This window comes from Pristis pectinata, chromosome 1 (assembly GCF_009764475.1).
Source record: "Pristis pectinata isolate sPriPec2 chromosome 1, sPriPec2.1.pri, whole genome shotgun sequence".
Classification (NCBI taxonomy): domain Eukaryota; kingdom Metazoa; phylum Chordata; class Chondrichthyes; order Rhinopristiformes; family Pristidae; genus Pristis; species Pristis pectinata.
Window position 1 is genome coordinate 32,659,894 of NC_067405.1, and position 21,455 is coordinate 32,681,348.

Sequence of the window (21,455 nt, forward strand, 5' to 3'; positions counted from 1 at the left end):
ATTGGCCTGCCCTATGACCTTTTAAGGATCTGTTATATACACGCGGAGGTCCTCTGTTCCTTAGCACCACTCGGTATCCTCCCCACAGTTCTCTGGATTAAATTCCATTTGCAATTTTTCTCTACAACTGATGAGCCCATTCACATTTTTCTTCCTTACTGCAATTACACAGCTAGTTTTTATATCATCATCAATTTTCTTTTCATCCCCCATCATTAATATCTATTACGGTAAACAAAGAACCTGTGGAACCTTTCTGGTAAAGCACTTCCAATCATAAAAACACCTGTCAACCCACAACCCTTCACTTCCTGTTCCTGAGCTAATCTGGGACATTCCTTTGGAGTCCATGGACTTTTACTTTTTTGGCAAGCCTGCCACGTGGGACCTTGTCAGAAGCCTTGCTTGAAATCCACACAGGCTACATCAAACACACTGCCCTCATCAACATTCCTTATTACCTCCTCAAAGAAAGTTAGTCAGACATGACCTTCTCTTAAAATGTCCAGACTGATCATTCCTGATTAATCTGTGCCTTTCTAATGTATTGTATGATATGGATTCATAATTGTATGCATATGCCTTATAATGTGCAACTTCTTAAAACATATGCCTATCCTAACTGTGCTATTGCACGAAAGGTCTATAACACTTGTATGTTTGTTTGTGCTTAATACAGGCATTTAAATATACCCATATTTTTCATTAAGAAAGCACTCATTACTTTTCTCAATCTTCCAGGCTATTATTTTTAAAGAAGTCTTGAATAACTGTGAGAACATGGTTAATGACATAAAAAGTTAATATCTTGCAAATTACTTACAAATTACTGTTAGTTTATATATGTCATGTGAAAATACAAGGTAAACTAGATTGAGCACCGCCAATGCTACAACGAAGATATGTCAGTGTAAAATAAAAAGGTAGTGCTAAGATATATTTTGTGTTCAACTTTAACCAGAAATAGATCTACTTAAAATGGGGGACCATGACCTATAATAACTTAAACATTTGTTCATTTGTATCTCCACAGTGCCTTGCTCCCAGGATAAACTCTGTTCATATAAATCAAGAAGTGCTTGGAGCTTGTCTGATTTAGTAGAATGTCTTAAGGTGGTTGTTAAAGGGACTGTTACTGACATTGCAATAAGAGTCTGGCCCTCTTCACATAGCCAATATTCCATAAGACTTATAAAATATTTTCATGTCTGCCTGCTGAAGCTCTCTGCTCATCTATAGTTCCTTGCTTCTTATCATGGAGAAAATATGCTGATTTAACATTCATAGGTCCAAAGTGGATGAGACTGCACTTTACCGCACTTTGCAATCTTCTGCTCTTACCTAATTAACTAATTTTGCATAAAGTGACACTGAGTTAAAAGATCAGCCGGATCTTATTGAATGATGGAGCAGGTGGGAAGGGCTGAACAGCATAATTCTAATTTTCTTTCTTAAATTGATAGGGCATGGATATGAATATCGTTTCAATATCCTTACTTGTAACTGAGAATATCACATCCCTCTCGTTGGATAGGTTTCTACATGTCCTTCATGGCTTTGGTCATAAGGTCTAGTAATGGGGATTGTTTGTTAGAAATTTCATTCTATTTGTCACCATTTTTAATTCCTTCAGAAAGAGTCATAGAGCAATACAGCACAGATACAGGCCCTTCTGCCCAACGAGAATGGCAACCATGGTGTCCACCCATCTAGTCCCAATTTCCTACATTCGGCCCATATCCCTCCAGGCCCCTCCCCTCCATGTACCGATCCAAGTGCTTCTTAAATGATACTATTATACCTGCCTCAATCACTTACTCTGGCAGCTCGTTCCATATACTCACCACCCTCTGCGTGAAAAAGTTGACCCTCAGGTCCCCTTTTAAATCTTTCCCCTCTCACCCTAAATCTATCCCCCTTAGCTTTGGACTCGCCTACCCTGGAGAAAAGACTGTTACCATCCACCTTATCCATGCCTCTCATAATTTTAAACACATCTATGAGGTTGCCCCTCATTTTCCCATGTTCCAAGGAATAAAGACCTAGCCTGCCCAACCTCTCCCAATAACTCAGGCCCTCTAGTCCTGGCAATACCCTCATAAATCTTTTCTGCACTCTTTCCAGTTTAACCACATCTCTCTTATAACAGGGTTACCAAAACTGTATACAGTATTCCAAGTGCAGCCTCACCAACGACTTACACAACTACAACATAATGTCCCATCTCCTATACTCAGTGCCCTGACTGATGAAGGCCAGCGTGTTAAATGCCTTTTTCACTACCCTATCTACTTGTGATGCCTCTTTCAATGAATTGTGTACTTGTACTCCTAGGTGCCTTTGTTCCACTACACTCCTTTGTGCCCTACCGTTCATAGCATAAGTCCTATTAGACTAAGATAACATGCATGCTTACACAGATGCAGCAGGTAGTGCTTGTGTCACTTAAGCTCTGAGTAATGCTTACATCAAATCTCAAACATTTTAACAGCACCTACATTAATCACCCCCTCACCAATAATTCCTTAGGAGTTTGTGTGGCCAGATCAGCACTGTCTGAAAGAAAAGAACAATATGAGAATGTCACCAGGACTCAAGGGCCTGAGTTACAGGGAGAGGTGCATAGAGGTGACCTTATAGAGGTGTATAAAATCATGAGAGGCACAGATAGGGTGAATGCGCACTGTCTTTTTCCCGGGGAAAGGGAAACAAAAACTAAAGGACATAGGTTTAAAGTGAGAGGGAAACGATTTAAAAGGGATCTGAGGGGAAAAGTTCTTCACACAGAAGGTGATGTGTATATGGAACAAGCTGTCAAAGAAAGCAGTTAAGGCAGGTACAGTAATGATATTCTATATCAGCAACATGAATACCGTGGCTACAAGAGCAAGTCAGAGGCTGGGTATTCTGCAGCAAGTGACATCTCAAAACCTTTCCACAATCTACAAGAAACAAGCCAGAGCATGATGGAATAATCTCCACTTGCCATGTGAATGCAGCTCCAACAAAAATCAAGAAGCTCGATACCATCAAAGGCAAAAGAACTTGGTTGGTTGGTATCCTACCATCTTAACCATTCATTCCTTCACAACTGGCTCACAAGGGATGTGGTGTATACCATGTACAATTTGCACTGCAGATACTTGTCTAGGCAACTCTGATAACACCTTCCAAACTGATGACTTTTACCATCAAAAAAGTCAAGGGCTTCACACACATGAGAACACCATCACCAGCAGGTATCCCTCCAAATCCCACACCATGACTGGATCTAAATCCTGGAGCTCTCATCCCAACAAGCAGTGTGGGAGCTTCTGCACCGGAAGGACTGCAGCTGTTTAAGGCAGCCACTCACCTACTGAAGGGCAATTAGAAGTGGGCAATAAATGCTGGCCTTTGCAGTGCAACCATAGCCTGTAAAATGAATTAATAAATAAAAGCTATTTCTCCCATTTAATTACTGTTATATTTGACAGAATTATAATTACAAGTTACTAGTTTCTCACTTAGTGCTCAGGATGTGTTTCCAAGAATGAGAGTGCTAAAATCAGTTTTTAAAAGATCATTATTGCATTATAGATAAACAAAATAACAATACAACTATGTCAGAAGCCCGGTTGAGGGCTCAGCCTTCCTTTGGGACTCTCATAGCAATGAAATGGTTGGTGATATCACTGTGGCTTGGTGTGGAAAGGGTGTCTGTGAGGTCTGGTGTTGGGCATTGAAATGTGAGGCTCAGGGCTGCATCCCAGCCGGTGCAGTGAATGCAGGCCGTCGTTGGGGACCAGCAGCAGCTACATCCTATGTTGACAGACCACTATATCCTTCGGTCTTTCTCATCGTCTCTGATTGGATACGATGGAAGCTGCCATCTCCCTCTCTCTTTGTTTGTCTGCACAGCTCATCCCAGAGGTAGCATTGATGCTATTATCACCGAGCTATTGTTATGAATTTGTCTTTCTTGCATGTGACCACACACAATTTAGACATTACAAAATATAACAGGAAGACAGCTTTACAATACTTTACAAAGTACCTGCTCCCTAAATGATGCTCACTTATAGCTAATTGACACAACAAACTGAATTTAACTTGCTTAAATACAAAATGCACATGTGTGCAGTCACACATAATCCACACGTATAAGAAATTTCATGCCCATCTTGATCAGAATGATGCCCCACAATAAGCATTTGCTGCAAACACCAATTCATTGGACAAACCAACTTGGAATAGTTTATACTTCCCAGTGGAACTGCCAAGCCTGACATCCGACCTACCAATAGCAGCATTACATTTTGTTAAATTGTTCACTGTTAAATAAATCATTTGAATTAAAATATTACATTTGGTCCTTTAAAGAACATTTGATTCCTGGAAAGCAAATTCTTGTTCCTTGGAACTGGAACTTGTCAATAGAGATACCTGTGTTCCACCAGTCATTCCACTATTGATTATGGAACTGTGTTGGTTTTGCAAATCAACAGCAAAATATTTCTTCTGTTTCCATCGTCTCCATTTTCTCTTGATTTCAGTTCGAACCTAAGTGCAATCAATCATATCTTATTGATAGAAAAGCAAAATCATATTGATTGCTTTAAGATAAAAAGTGATTTTGACTGTAGGTGTCTTATAAGTAAACATTGTTTATTAAAATTACTCACTTCACCATTAAGGAAGCAGTAAAGGACAGCAACAGCAGAACCCTATGGATTAAAAAAAACTTTATTAATGGCTGAAAGATCCATTGATGCACACAGCCATCTACAAAATTCTTCCATTCCTCACTTAAAATAATATTTATTTGCAATTATTTTTAACTTGTATGGAATAAATATTCCTCATGCACCTATGTCAGGCAATCTGAACTAATGCACACTAAAAATGGGTAGAGAAAATTATTCTCACAAAATCCACTAAATAACACTTCTAATGATTTATTCACTAATTTTAACTGCTAATTCCAGTTTATTCAAGTACATACCTGAAATGATCCAAAAAAAAGCTCAAAGCCTATTCGTGAATCTATTGCAAGGTTGCTTTCTTTTTCCGGGAAAAATGCAAAAACTATATAGTGGATTCCAAACAAGGGGATTAACAAGAAAGTTGACTTTGCAAGTCTCCTAGAAATAACAAATGCAATACACAAAATATGTTAAAATCTATCTGATCGTTATATTCTTGAATAGATTTTCAATTCTAGGTGGAAAGCCTGAATGATTCAAAGTCTTAACAGGTGGGGGTAATTTTTTGCACAGCTAAGTTAGTTGCCTAACACCATGAGTCAACCTAGCCCTTAATGTGTCAATTCCATTGAATAGGAATTGGGAAAAGAATGTTAACTTGATCATTTGGATTTGATGCCTGAATATAATTTGCAGAAATGCCTTTGATTATGACATAATTCATGTTCCTACATTTCTCTGTGAACATGGATAACTGTTCCTTGATAAATAGAGATTAAATAGCATTAATATTGCTTGAAAATGGTACAGAAATAATGACATAAGAATATAATAGGAGGTCTCATCTCTTCTTCCAGGCCACTACTCCATAGCCCTCAACTCCCTGATCTTTTAAACATTTACCTACTTCCCTTTTAAACACTACCAATGATCTAGCCTCTGCTGCCTTCTGGGATAGAGAATTCCAGAGATATATCAACCTCTGCAAGAAGTTCTCACATGCCTCTGTTTTAAATTTTTCACTTTCACTTAAATGTATTCAAAGAACTACAAAGTCCATTGAAATTAAATTAGCATTGGTGTCATCAGTAATCAGAAATTCAACTGTAAGTCTTTATTTTGCACAAGAAGGGTGTTTTATTTCACTTCATGTTTCTACAGTGTGCTTATTAGTAGCCTGATTCCTGAAGTATGAGTATGATACAACATCGATACACGTTACTTCATAGCATAGAGGGAAGCATTCAGGCTTTCATGCACAAACCATATTTCTAAAAGAGTTGCACACTTCCCTCTTTTTTCATTCTCCTTATTTTTGAATATTGTAACTAATGCCAAAATAACCAAACAGTACACATTTATAATTATCTCCTTGTTTTTGTATCCCATGCATTTATCTGAAAAGAAATTGCATGCTTTCCCTTGCAGCATCAGCAGCTTTTGCACTTACATAGCTAAAACTCTAAATTTCTCCCATACTCCTTTTACTGTGGGTTACTGTGAACAACAAGAAATATCTGCAAGCTATAAATTTTTGATTTGTACTTTAATTACCATAAAGAAATAGCTCTCCTTACTCCCAAAAGTAACCCATTCTGATTTTGCACTAACATCTGTATCTTCTTTATTTTCTAAGATAATGGAAACTTTGATTAATGCTACAAACCACCTTTTTCATACTACTCCTTCTAAATGTTTTATAGCAATATAAATTGCTGAAACATTCCCTTGGGAAGCTATACAAAATCCAGCTTTTTTTTATATCTTTCATAATTTTAAAGCCCACAATATAGGTTATGAAGAAAAGTAACATATATTAAATTAGAGATATCATCATGCTGTGGTATGGATCTTGCAACACTGTTGGGGAGTGTTTATGACTTCCCACACCCAGAGGAAAATTAGCATTTACAATAAAGAGGCTTGCAAGTAAAGTGGCTTACTTGTATTGGTTAAACTCATTCCTCACAACATCAGGTGCCTTTAGCTTTTTTATTAATATACTAATGATGTGAACAAAGAGCACAAAGCTGATCTGCAAAAAAAATAAAAGTAAACATCACACATAGAACATTACATCACAGTACAAGCCCTTCAGCCCACATTGTTGTGCCGACATTTTATCCTGCTCTAAAATCTAACCCTTCCCTCCCACATAGCCCCCCATTGCCCTAACATTCAGAGAGATACAGCACCAAGTCCACACTGACCATCAACCACCCATTTATACTAAATCTACATTAATCCCATTTTTGTTCTCCCCACATTTCATCAACTCTTCCCCCCCTATTCTATCCTGCACATTAGGGGCAATTCACAGTGGCTAATTAACCTACCGACCCACATGTCTTTGAGATGTGGGAGAAAAGCGGAGCATCCCCACGCGGTCACAGGGAGAACGTGCAAATTCCACATAAAAAGCATCCAGAGTCAGAATTGAAACTGAGTCCCTGGTGCTGTGAGGCATCAGCTCTACTAGCTGTGCCACTGTGCCGCCCCTATTACATGGGTGTCATTCATTACCCATCCCCAATTGCCCTTGAACTGTGTAACTGATCTTGAAGGCGACAGTTAAGGATTGATAGAAATAAAGTATAACAAAAAAAGAAGTTATGTTAAACCCTTATAAATTCCTGATATGCTCTTGTGTATTATTTCTAATTTCAGGGACCTCACTATAGAAAGGATGCTTATGCTGTGGAGAAGGTGCACAGGAAATTTACTAAAGTGTCAAAGTCAAAATCAAGTTTATTGCCATATGCACAGGTGCAATGAAAAATTCACTTGCAGCAGCATTACAGGCACATAGCATCATATAAGTAGCATTCACAAGCAAAGCATAAATTATACACAATTTTTACAAGAAAGAACACAATTAGACCAAAAAACAAAGTCCACTTTAGTGCAAAGTGATCAAATGGTTCCAGGTTTGATGGGCTTCAGGTACATGGAAACAACAGAAACTTGGATTGTTCCTGTTGTAGCACTGGAGATTATGGGAAGATATAAAAATGATGAAGAGTTTTTATAGAACCCATAGGGAATCAATTTATCCACAGGGAGGAATGTTAGTAAGCAAAAGATAAACATTTAAAACAACGGGTGAAAAATTGGGAAGGTGTGAAAGAGTGGTGCCAGAAAACACTTTTTGGGTGATTGGAAAGAGCAAGGAAGCAGGATTAATTGGATAGTTCAAAATGTCCAAAAGAGTCATAATGTACAATGAGATTCCAGGGAGTGGGCAGAAGCTATAAAGGAAACTACATGAGCCATTTTATATCCTTATATTTAATTATTTTAAAACATATAAAAAAATCAGATTGTAAATGAATAAAACAGCTTTAATTACAATGAATTTAAATTCAGAAGATGCATTCAGTTAGTATCTTCTAAAATATTTAGCATAAACTGAAATGTCCTAAACGCTCTGAACAGAAAAAACAGCATTTGCAAGTACTCCACATAAAGATTGTCATTCCAATCTTGATTTGCAAGTATCTTCTTTTCATTTTCTTGGAGCCACACTACTTCTGAATGTGCCTGTGATGTTACCAGCCATAATTATGCCACAACGATTAGTAGTATGCAGAAGCAATTCCCAGCAGTCTGCTGCTGATAATTTCCTCAGTGGTTCTCCTGATCCAGTAGAGACCCCACTTATTTGCATAACTGGGATATCCATGGAACTTCCAGTAAAGTTAAACTAGCCAATCTAAGAATCCTAAGGAAATCTCCAGCATTTACCTCTATTCTTTGTTGGAATATAAGGAATAAAGAAGTACAGAGAAAGGGGAAAAACACACGAATAAGGATGTAATCAATTTCACTAGTTAATCCATTAGAGAATTTTATTTATATCACCACCATAAAGAAAGTTATAACAAATTACAACAACTACATGTATGTAGTGTGAGTCAAAGAGTTACTGACAGATTCAGGTTAGGGGAGAGGGGTGCTGGCAACATCACTCAACATTCTGCCGCTGGACTCCCCATGGAGCGTAACTGAAGAACCAAGACTTGCTGGCATTCCCCTGCAATACAATGGTACATGTTCTTCTACAGGAGCAGAGGATTCAAAACCTCATTGATTTCAATGGGGGTTAAATATGAAATCAAATGGAAACTAAATATTTATTTTAACTATTTTTCAATTGTTTAATATTTTAAATTATTTCTAATTGATTTTGTTTTAATTGTGTTTATTTCAAATTTTTTGTTCATTACTTATTTCAACTTTAATAGTTTCTAAATATTTTTCAATGTTGCAGATATTTAAATACTTTAATGCAATGTCAGCTTTGACAGAAGGCAAAACTCGGTCCAGCTTTGCCTTGTGCCAGGGACTGTCAGGAGAATTTCAGGGTTCAGGCCCTTAACATTACCCAAGGCCATTTGAGGCATAAGAAACCAATGATTCCACAATGTGGCCGAAGTATAATGTTATATGTACACAGAATTATAAGACTCCAAGAACATAAAAAATAAGAATAGGTTTGGGCCATGGAATGGCCTCCACTATTCAATGAGATCATGCCTTAATTTTGACATCAGGTCCATTCTCCTAACTTGTTCCCAATATCGTTAAACAAAAATGAAATTAATATAATAATCTGAATCCCTGCAATACTGGTCTTGTATCTGAAAAGAGTGGTACTTCCAGAAAATGGATTTTTAGCCCATCACTAGAGCTGATTTTAACATTTGAAGGTGTAAAATGGATGCTTTGGATTGACACCTCTTCCAAATGTCCTTCTATTGAGTTCAAAGAGTGATGATAGATTTATTTCTTGCCAAAAGTTCAGAAAACTTCCACATGAACAGAGAACTGCTGCAACCTACAATGGTCATCAAATTGTTAAATGTTATTTATATTTAAAATGTCATCTTAACTAATGTTCTACCACAACTCAGAATATTTTTAAAATTCAAGAATACTTACAAAAATAGATGAAAGTACAGGTCCTTTAATGATCCACCATATGAATTCATTTGAATTAATATCCCAGCAGCTGTGAATTAGGCAAAAAGGTTTTAAAATAGTGTTGTTTCTCTTGGACTAAATGGCTGAACAATGTATGTAAATTAGAATAAACTGTTAGATTAGGTACAGCACATACACCAGTATTACATTTACATATTAGTTTTCACTTTATTTTTGGTATCCTTAATAATCAGCATACAGTAGATACAAAGCTGGATAAGATATTCATAAAACAAAATTATATAAAGATATATACTAGAAAGGCAATAAAGAACAATTGTCAAAATGGGACAGAACAGCAGCATTTCTTTACTACTAACCTGGGGAGTCAGAACACTTTCTATACATGTTTAAAGCATTGGGACCTCTGTACATTCATGTACATAGTAATGTAAATTTATGCCATTATAATGTTAATAATTAATAAATAACATTGTAGCTTTTGATACATTTGGAGGTTTAACACCTAGTCTACCCTAATTTGTTCTTGATAATGTCTAATATTAAAAACAATGTCATCCACCTATGTCATAAAATTAAAGCTTTGAAATTTCATAGAGTCATAGAGTACCACAGCACAGGAACATGCCCTTCAGCCCACCTAGTCCATGCTGACCTGAGCTTCTGCCTAGTCCCATCTACCTGCACCCGGATAATATCCCTCCAAACCCCTCCCATCCATGCACCTATTCAAACTTCTCTTAAATGTTACAATTGAACCTGCATCCACCACTTCCGCTGGCACCTCATTCCACACTCACACCACCCTCTGAGTGAAGTAGTTCCCCCTCAGATTCCCCTTAAATATTTCACCTTTCACACTAAACCTATGTCCTTTAGTTCTAGTCTCGCTCAACGTTAGGGGGAAAAGCCTGCATTCACCCTATCTGTACCCCTCATAATTTTGTATACCTCTATAAAATCTCCCCTCATTCTCCTGTGCTCCAGGGAATAAAGTCCTGACCTATTTAACCTTCCCCTATAACGTAGGTCCTCAAGTCCCAGCAACATCCTTGTAAATTTTCTCTGCTCTCTTTCAAGCTGATTGATATCTTTCCTGTAGGTACGTGATCAGAACTGCACACAATACTCCAAATTCAGCCTCACCAACGTCTTGTACAACTTCAACATAACATCCCAACTCCTGTATTCAATGCCCTATATTATACTCTAAATTTCCCGCAATATTTGTTTTTCATTTATAGGTTTTATTTATCATGGAAACAAAGCTTACCCAATGTTTTCATAAAAAATTCTTGCAATTGCCCAAGGTAAAATAAAAAGTGCTGGGGCACCTGAGGGTGAGAAGATGAGAGAATCCACAAAATAAAATAACATTATTGGATTCAGAAAAAATGAACAAGATTTTCCAAAATGAACAGTATAACTGAACACAAAAATGTAATTTAGTTTCTTAAAGGGAAACTTACCCCATCCTAGAATAATGAACCACCTGAAATATTTTTGTGGATATGCAGATACCACCAGGAGTGTGTGCAGATACAGTGCTTCTACAAGCAACCAACTGAAATTAGCCATAATACAGTATTGGAAGAAAACAATAACAAATTTGCATTCAACCTGGGAAACAAGCAAACAGAAAATAAAATAAATCACGAGTCCTGAGTTAACCTAGATTCTGATGAAGGGTTTTTGACCTGAAATGTTTACTCTTTCTACAGGTGCTACCTGATCTGAGTGTTGTCAGCATTTTCTGATTTATGTTTGACACCATCTGCAGTTTTTTTCCCCACAGCGAAATTCTTATCCCACTCTAGAAACTGATAACTTAGATGTTATACCACTAATCTGTTAGGCAGCACACTTGCACAGCATTTACTAGGATGGCATGGTGGAGCAGCGGTTAGTGTTGCTGCCTCCCAGATCCAGCAACCATGGCTCGATCCTGACTTTGGCTGTTGTTTCGCTGGATTTTGCACATTCTCCCCCTGACAGCATGGGTTTCCACTCTGGTTTCCTCCCAAATTTCAAAGAGATGCTGGTAGGTTAATTGTCTATTGTAAGTGACCCCCTACTGTCAGTTAGTGGCTAAAAAGATTGGAGAGAGTTGATGAGCATGTGAGAAAAAATAAATTGCAGAAATACAGGAAAATAAGGTGGGGAATGAAACTGATGGGATTGCTCTGCTGGGAGCCAACGGGGATCCTATGGGCCAAATGGCATTCTTCTGTGACGCAATAAGTAAGTAATACTTTTATATTGTCACCAGTGATTTTGGTTGTGCATAGATATACAAAAATAACAGTATCTTGGAAGAGAGTAAAAATACATCTGGGAACAAAATGGCAATATATCTTGGAGTCAACTCACAATCTAATGTCCAAATGCACTGCAGCAAAAACAGTCTGACACTGTGTGATCTTTGCATCGGGTGTAGTGTAACCCCATAGTGTCTGAAGACATGATTTAAGATGCAAGGCTAAAAAATTCTAGGTTCTCCTAGGCTAGAAACACACGAGTTCCACTTCAAGCATTTAATTAACCCGGATGGGTGCATAATGTTTGTGTTGTGTGGGGGTAGAAGATGGGATGAGTGAGCAACGTGGCACAATTGTGCCAACCCCACAACAATTCAGGAACCTCGAAGAGGCCACATCATACTTCCATTTAACTCTTCAGTGGGAATTCCTACAACTAAATATTTTGGGCAGAGGCCTAACCCTAGAAAATGGATTGCATAGCATCCCTTTTATTGGTTCAATTTCAACTTAGAATAGCTCACATTGAAAATTATTTCTCTATGAAATAGAAACAAATGTGGGATTGAACTATTCATTTTCATGCAATAAGATATGTTTGTGACTGATGATAGGCATGCATCACATGACATCACGGTTTATGTAATGACCATTTCTTTACTGAGACAAACTAGGATAGAAAGCTGCAAGCTATGATATCAGCAGAACTAGCAGCACTGTGCTAGTTTGTTGTTTTTACTCATTATTTAAATTCTCCTGACATCAGAGACCTGTCTGAGCAGCTTCAGAAGTGGCTTCAAGAAGATGTCATTTTTGTTAAGCTATATAATATTTACCGAGTAAGCATTGCAATGATCAATAGCTGCGCTGGAAAACAGGACACTGTCTTTTATGAAGACTGAAACTGCACGAAGCATGTGTGACACAAACAGATGCATGTGAATGTAATTCCTGGTGCAATGAAGTTTCCTAAAAAAATACAAAAAATGATTAAGTAATAGAGTACAAAATTAAACTGTTAAAAATATCAGTCTTTCTGTACATTTTAAAATAATGGTATGTTTTCCAAGGGATTGCTAATCATCTTGCAAGTAAAGAACAGACAGCAGAAAGAGGAACACACAATATGAAATGTAAATACATCTCTTCCAGCATGTAAATCAAATATACCAATACCTTTACCAAGTCCAATACCGACAGCCATCACTAAGGACCCTCACATGTTCTCTTCTCATTACTACCATCAGGGAGGAGTTACAAAAGCCTGAAGACTCACACTCAGTGATTCAGTAACAGCTTCTTTCCCTATGTCATCAGATTTCTGAACGGTCTATGAACCCATGAACACTACCTCGTTATTCCTTTTTTTTGCAACTATTTATTTAGTTTTGTAATTTATAGTAATTTTATGTCTTTGCACTCTACTGTTGCCACAGAACAACAAATTTCACATCATATAAGTCAGTGATATGATTCTGATTCTGGTCAGCCCTAGCACATTGGAGAGGGGAGGGAGGTGGAAGCAAACATAGCTCAAAGAATGGTGGGTGGAATTAGTCAAGAGACAGGTCTGGTGGATGGTTTTGCAGAGTGCAGACAGAGAACGTCAGTGTTCTATAAGATATACATTTTCTTGGGTTGGTTGCAGAGACTAAAAGAAAAAAATGGAGGGGTTTGTATTTTTGGTTGGACTACAGTTTGCTGATTGTATAGGCTTCATGGCAATTTTGCATTAAGAATAATGTGAGGTTTACAGCACTCACCATTATATGGGCTAAATCAGGAAAGATCCTCTTTGCACATGCAAAGTTCTCTGCAGAAGTCTGGAAATTGTTGTCAGAGATACTCGTGTTCGATAACTATCTTCACATTGAAATGGTCATCACAACACAAAAATTGGGTGGGAGCTAAGAAAATGTTGTCCATTAACTTTCCACTGATGATAGCAAAGAGAATGAGTTTGTACTGATGATAGCAAAGAGAAAGAGTTTCTAAACATGAATGTAAGGAATCCTTAAAGCAAAAGTCAGATAATCCAGCATCCAATTGTTTGGCATCTGGCTCACTCAATTGTCCATAAAGTGAAATGGGGGTCCAGAATGCAATTCTAGTTGTCCCATTACAGTAAGGATGTGGAGGTTTTGGAAAGGGTACAGAGGAGGTTTATGAGAATGCTGCCTGGATTAGAAGGTATAAGCTATGAGGAGAAGTTCGAAAAACTTGGGTTGTTTTCTCTGGAGTGTTGGAGGCTGAGGGGGGACCTGATAATATTATGAGAGGCATAGATAAGATAGACAGTCAGAATCTTTTACCAAGGTAGAAATATCAAATACTAGAGGACATGTATTTAAGGTGAGAGGGGGAAAGTTTAAAAGAAATTGCAGTGCAGTTTGTTTTTTTGTTACACAGGAAGTGGTAGGTGCCTGGAATGGGCTGCCAGGGGTGGTGGTCTAAACAGATACAACAGTGGCGATAAAGAGGCATTTAGACAGATACATGAATGTGTATGGAATGGAGAGATGTGGATCATCTACAGGCAGAAGAGATTTAGTTTGATTTGGCATTGTGTTCAGCACGGACATAGTGGGCCAAAGGACCTGTCCCGTGCTTTACTGTTCTATGTTCTATAATGCAGGCTGCATACATGGCCAGAGCTGGGTGTCCAGAGTGTAGCCAGGGCCAGAGTCCAGACTGTGGGCTGGGCGTGCAACCAGAACCAGCTTCAGATGCAGAACCCTAGGGTTCAGGAGCATGGGTAGGTTTACAGCCAGACCCAGGATCTGGAGTGCTTGTACATTTCCCATTTCCTTTAAACTCATCAGGTTTACTGGAAAATTTATTACATTTCTATGTAACATGGAAAAAAATAGTGAATTAAAAGTCTTTTGGGGTGTTAGTAGGTATAACGCACAATAGTCTGGCAGTATCAAAATCACAGGGCAGCCAGGTTATTGGAGTTTCACTCTACTGTTATGTAATATTCCAGCTCTAAAAAGAATTTTACAAGTGCATTGTTTCATTCTCTAGAAGTTAGTGCTAGATGCTTAACAAATTTAAAGTTAATGTACTTTTTTCACTTTTTTCAGTTTCTTTGAAATCTCTCTCAATCCCATTTGTATTTCCCATATTGATCTTACTTTCTATAGATGATGTAAGACTAACTCAAGTTTCTACATTCCTTGGTTCAGACTCTGCAGGGTAGAAACATCATCAGTTGAAGGCACCAAATGCACAATAGTCTATGAATGGTTGAACTCCACTACCAAAATTCATTCCATTGACTTTAATGGAATTGAATTTTGGAAGTAGAGTGTAATATGCCTGTACTATGATATTGGTGTGCCCAGCACATGTGACCAAGGATAAAACTTTAACTCTGTCCGTCTCCTTAAGGGTACTTCAATCATCTGGTTGAATAGCTTTGCTGTTCCTTAGATTACAGCTATTTAAAATCATCTGTAGATGGTGCTGCATTGATTCTGGATGCCAGTTTAGAGGAGCCTGGGCCAGGCTTGTGTTATAGAAACTCACAAAATGTCATGGGCAGCTGTCAGGGAAGTAGACATCACCAGTCAACACAGTTCATGCCCATCCAAATAGCCAATACCACTGAAGCATTCACAGTCTTGCATCAATACATTCTTGCAGACAAGTAAACATTAAACATTTATTAACATTGATACTCACCGCAATAATCCAAGAATTGCTACAGCTATGGACAGGGATATGAAGGATGTACTGTATCCTACAGTATACATGATCTTCACGTTCATATAGTTTGCACTCTTTGTAAAAATACAAATAAATAACATTTTAAAAAAAACAATATATTTAACTTCAGACATGATAAAGAGGGATGAAAAAAGAGGTGGGTGTGTCGTGGGAGTGACAAGGAAGGAATTATGCCTGGAGCCAGAGGAAATGGACAAGGTACTAAATGAGTACTTTGTAACAGTATTCAGCAGGAAGGACATGAAGGATAGCAAGATCAGGGATGGCTGTGCTTTATTCTAGGGCATGTTGATATCAAGAAGGAAGAGGTATTGGGTCTCATGAAGAGTATTGAGGTAGATGTCCCCAGGCCTGATGGGATCTATTCCAAGCTATTGAGAAAGGCAAGAGAAGGAATTGCTGGGGGCCTTAACAGAGATCTTTGTATTCTCTTTAGCTACAGATGAGGTCCCAGAGGACTGGAGAATAGTCAATGTTGTTCCTCTGTTTAAGAGGGCAGTAGAGGCAAACCAGGAAATTAAAGGCCAATGAGCCTTACCTCAGTGGTAGGGAAATTAATGGAGCAGATTCTTAGGGATAGGATTTACTCACATCTGGAAAAGCACAGACTTATTAGGGATGTCAGCATGCTTTGTGTGAGGGCAGAGGGGTCATATCTTACAAACTGGATTGAATTTTTTGAGGTAGTGACAAAGATGATTGATGAGGGTCAGGCAGTGGATGTTGTCTACATGGACTTTAGTAAACCTTTCGACATGGTCCCCCATGGTGGGCTGATCCAGAAGATTAAGGTACAAGGGGTCCATGGTGATTTGGTTGATTGGTTTCAAATAGAAGACAAATGGTAGAGGTGGAAAGATGTTATTCTGACTGAACATCTGTGACAAGTGGTGTTCCATAAGGATCAGTACTGGGACCTATGTTGCTTGTGATATATATGAATGATTTATATAAAAATGTTGATATCTGATTAGTAAGTCTGCAGATAACACAAAAATTGGCAGAACTGTGGTTAGTGAGGAAAGTTGACAAAGGAATGAGCAGAATATAGACCAGATGGAAATATGGGCAGAGAACTCTGCCAATGAGTTTAATCTGGACAGGTGTGAGGCGTTGCACTTTGGGAGGTCAAATGTAAGAGGAAAATATACTTAAATGGCAGTACCCTCAGGAGCACTGATGCTCAGAGGGATCTTGGGGTGTAAGTTCATCGCTCTGTGAAAGTGGCAACACAAGTAGATAAGGTGGTAAAGAAGATATACGGCATTCTTGCCTTCATTGGTCCAGGATGTCCATGTTGCAGCTGTATAAAACTTTAGTTAGGTCGCATTTGGAGTATTGTTTGTGGTTCTGGTCGCTGTATTATAGGAATAATAGGGAGGCTTTGGAAAGGGTACAGAGGAGCTTCAGCAGGATATTGCCCGGATTAGAGAGTATCAGCTGTAAGAAGACGTTGGACAAACTTGGATTGTTTTCTTTGGAATGATGGAGGCTAAGAGGCGACCTGATAGAAAGTGTATAAAATTATGAGAGGCATAGACAGGGTAGATAATCAGAATCTTTTTCCAAGGGTGGTAATGTCAAATACTAAAGGGCATAGCTTTAAGTGAGAGGGGGAATGTTAAAGGAAATTTATGAGGCAAGTTTTTTTTGACACAGAGAGTGTGGTAGGTGCCTGGAATGCACTGCCTGGGGAAGTGGTAGAAACAGATACAATCACAATGTTTAAGATGCATTTAAACAGACACATGAACAGGCAAGGGATGGAGGTGTATAGACCACATGCAGGCAAATGTGCACTTTAAATTGGCATCATTTAAAGACATTATGGACTGAAGGACTTGCTTCTGTGCTGTACTGTTCTATGTTCAATGTAACTGTGTCATGATTTAAATAATTTAGCCAGCTTTATAATTAATTTAATTGCTTATGCAAAATTTGAGCTATGTTATTAAATGCTAGTAGCAAAGCTTTCATTGAAACACATTACTTGAGCCACTCCAAACACTCCCTCTGGCATATTTGCATTTCTGCATTCTCACCTTTATGTCACCTGTGGTATCATTCACATCATATCCACAAGCTGCTTTATATCCAGGGAATGTACCTGACCAACCCTCACTTGTGCAGTTTCGGTAAAGGAAGCCTGACAAAAATTGTAAACAGAACTTGAAATCACTTCCAAGACTTTAAAATAAGATGTCAAAAATACAAATTGCCATAGGTTATCCAAAGGATCCTTCCATTTTATTCATTCCACTGCAGAAAAACTACTAATAGAGATTAATTGAATATAGTCTCCATATGTGGCCTCTTACCATTTGCTGCCTCTATTCGCTTACAGCTAAGCTGATGTCTTTTAAAAACTGAAAACTTCTGTAACTACTTTCACATCTGTAATTAGGCAAGTCTTTGTGTAAGTTCTCCAAGAAGATGCATAAAAAAAACTGCTAAATTGAAGTGACCCGTGAAACCAGGCCATCAGTGTGCAAAAACATGTGGGAAAAAGATACCATATTACTGCAGCATTAATTCCCCAAGCTCCCCAGATAATCAACCAAATATTGCCAAGTGTTATTAAGAGTTAGCCTTGATTTGGTGGTGGCATTTATGGTGACAGAAACAAGCACATAATCTAAACTGGAATTCAACCGCAACATTAAGGGAATGCTGCTCTGTTAGAGGTGGAGCATTTCAGAAGAAACATTAAACAAGTCCTGTCTGCTCTCTCACATGGACATCAGCTCTAACAGGAATAAAGTTGATCAATTTTTTCAATGTTCTGGCAAACATTTATCTCTCAATTAACAACTGAAAAACACAATCTTATTATTAACTTGCTTGTTATTTGTTGCCATTATGTGCAAACTGCCTATCATGTTTCCAAAGTAATAAAAGTGAATGGACTTCATAAGTAGCTCCTCTGTTGAGAACTGATCATCGTGTGATCATGGAATATGTTCTCTTTCTAAAAGCAGTTTAATATTTTATCTGTATATTCATTTTAATTTATTATTGCAAAATTTAAGTCAACAGAGTACATTTTTTGAAAGCTATGAATTTCAAAGTTACAGCTACAGATAGTATCTAATGCCCAGAGGCATATTTGTGGTGGAGGTTGCATAGTCAGCCTACTATTTACAAGGCACGTCAGGAGTGTGATGGAATACATTCCATTTACCTGGGTTAGTACAGCTCCAACAACCCTCAGAAATTCAATACCATCCTAAGAGAAAACAGCCTGCTTGATTTGCACCCCATTAACCATCCTAAACACTAACTTCTTCCACTATCAGCATACACTGATGTAGCATATACCCTGGATTACTTGAAAGGTACATTTCGAAGCCATGACCTTTACCACCAAGAAGACAAAGGATAATTTTATGTCTTTGCACTGTACTGCTGTGTAAAACAATAAATTTCACGCCGTATAAGTCAGTGATAATAAATCTGATTCTGATTCAGTAAGCATATGGGAATACCTGCACCCTGAAAGTTCCTCACCAAGATGCGCACCTTTGCTGGTCCTTTGATGTTGCTGAGTCTAAAACCTTAAACTCCCTATCCAACAGCATAGAGGGAGTACCTTAACCAGAAGAACTACAATGATTCAAGAAGGTACTCACTACCACATTCAAAGGGCAATTAGTAGGGGTAATAAATGTTGGCCTGTTAGTGACCACTATATCCTGAATAATGAATAATTTTAAAAAAACTTTAAATAAGTTGTTAATTGCATTCTATAGGCTGGTGCTTCCATTTTACAGATGTTTGAAGCTTTCTGGAGTCTGCCAAATGTACAAAGGTTTACAGAGGCTGGTGTAGCAAGGGCTGAAGAACTTTATTGTTACTTCTAGGCCTCAACACTAGCCAATTGTTCCCAATGCAAGCTCAGAACAGAGTAAGGGTCACTTGCCAGAAGCTGCCAAGGGAACCACAACCCTGAACATTAGTGCGTTGGGCTTCCCTATGCACCATATCGCTATTCCAAAAATGATGTGCATTCTATCTACATCAATTTCTTAATGTAGTTGTGCCCACTTTCAAGTTTGTATAATGCTTATTTTTCCTGCAATATGACCATTTAAAGTATTGTTTAAATGCAAGGATAATGTTCAGTAACTTCTGCAATCATCATTTGTTCATAAAGCCAGTTATGCACACATTTACTCCAAACTCCATCACCTGTGCCTTCCCCAGTCTCCCCAACAAATCTGCAAATATATGGGGTGAGCATGTAGTTTTGTGAGCATGATACTTTTCCCTGTGTTGCCATTCTTACACACAAGTCCTTTTGCAGACACTGTAGATCTACCCCCATATGACCTGCAAATAAAAAGGATTCCATTTCTTCAACCTTTAGTCATCAGCAGCAAATCATGCAGGTGAAAGCCAGGTAGCACTCATAATACCATATCACTCTTATGAGGGCACAAGTAATGTCACCAACTGTACAGTTACAGTTACAGCTGAGGAGCAGGAACAGGTAGTAGTGGATGAATAGAAAAGGAGTCCCTTTCTACCCTTGCCAATTACGAACAATTCATTTGTCTGCTTTCCCAATGAACATAGCCCCAACTTCTCATTGACCAAGAGTCCCACACTTTAGGTTACCTTTACCATTGCAGTGTTTGCTTAAGAACTTAAGAAATAGAAGGAGGAGTAGGCCATTCAGCTCCTCATCCCAGATCTGTCATTTAATAAAATAGTAGGTGATCTTTTATCTCAGTGTTACTTTCCTGCAATAACTACAGAACCCTTGATCTCCTTATAATCTAAAAATCCATTCATTTTGATTTTACCCAGACTGAGCCTCCACAATCTTCTTGGGTGAATAATTCCAAAGACTCACTACACTCTGGGGGAAGAATTCTTTTCTCACCTGTCCTGAATGCTGACTCCTTATTTTGAGAATGTGACCCCGTAGTTCTAGACACCTTAGCCTGAGGGAATACTAACAGCCCATCAACCCTGTCAAGCCCCTAAGAATATTTTATGTTTTAATGAGATTCTTTGAAACTCAAGAGAGTATAAGTCAAACCTGCTTACTCTCTTCTCATATGCAAAGCTGCCATCCCAGCAATCTGGTGAACATTTGCTTCATTCCCCGTTTCACAACTATATCTTCCTTTAGGCAAGGAGAAGCGACCTGTGCACAATATTTCATTTATGATCTCACCAGGCCCTATATTAATGGAGCAAGATGTCTTTACTCTTGTATTTGCCTTCCCAGTTGTTTGTTGAACATAGATATTAACTTTCAGTGACTTGCGTACACTTAGCTCCCTCTGACCACCAACTCTTCAACCTCACAATTTAAAAAAAATACTTTGTCATTCTATTTTTTCCACTAAAGTGGATCAGCTCATTTTTTCACACATTATGTTCTGTCTGTTATGTTCTTGTTGAATCACTTAAACTGCCCATTTCTCACTGAATTCTCCTTGGTGCCTCACTAGCTTTGTATCATCAGCAAAATTGGATGTTTTGCACTTGATCCTCTCACCCAATCACTGATGTTGACTGTGAACAACTGGGTCCCAATAAAGATGCAGCAGCACCCGAGTGGTCACTGCCTCCCAACCTGAAATTGATCCGATATTCTAAATCTATTTTCTGACCGTTAACAAATTATTTGACAATAGCATATTATCTCCAATACTGCATGTACTAATATTATTTAATCATATCTTGGTGGCACTTTATCGAAGACCTTCTGAACGGCTAGATATACCACATCAGCTGGTTCACCTTTATCTATGCTGCTAATTACGAGTTCCAAAAAAAAACCAATAGATTTGTCAAACATGATTTCTGTATCATAAGTCGATAT

The 21,455-nt window shown here is 38.2% G+C and overlaps 1 protein-coding gene across 1 annotated transcript in view; it reads right to left on the reverse strand.

Annotated features, from left to right (window-relative positions):
- Positions 1-4,144: 4,144 nt before the first annotated feature.
- The window catches only part of LOC127576664 (secretin receptor), a 42,565-nt gene continuing 25,254 nt past the window's right edge, over positions 4,145-21,455 (reverse strand). Inside the window, exons 5-14 of the mRNA XM_052027262.1 lie at positions 17,662-17,765; positions 15,575-15,672; positions 12,724-12,856; positions 11,099-11,249; positions 10,903-10,963; positions 9,627-9,696; positions 6,629-6,720; positions 4,985-5,123; positions 4,665-4,706; positions 4,145-4,542 (exon numbers count right to left, since the gene is read on the reverse strand). Coding sequence (XP_051883222.1) covers positions 4,357-4,542; positions 4,665-4,706; positions 4,985-5,123; positions 6,629-6,720; positions 9,627-9,696; positions 10,903-10,963; positions 11,099-11,249; positions 12,724-12,856; positions 15,575-15,672; positions 17,662-17,765 — 1,076 coding nt within the window. The 3' untranslated portion in view covers positions 4,145-4,356. The remainder of the gene's footprint in view (positions 4,543-4,664; positions 4,707-4,984; positions 5,124-6,628; positions 6,721-9,626; positions 9,697-10,902; positions 10,964-11,098; positions 11,250-12,723; positions 12,857-15,574; positions 15,673-17,661; positions 17,766-21,455) is intronic.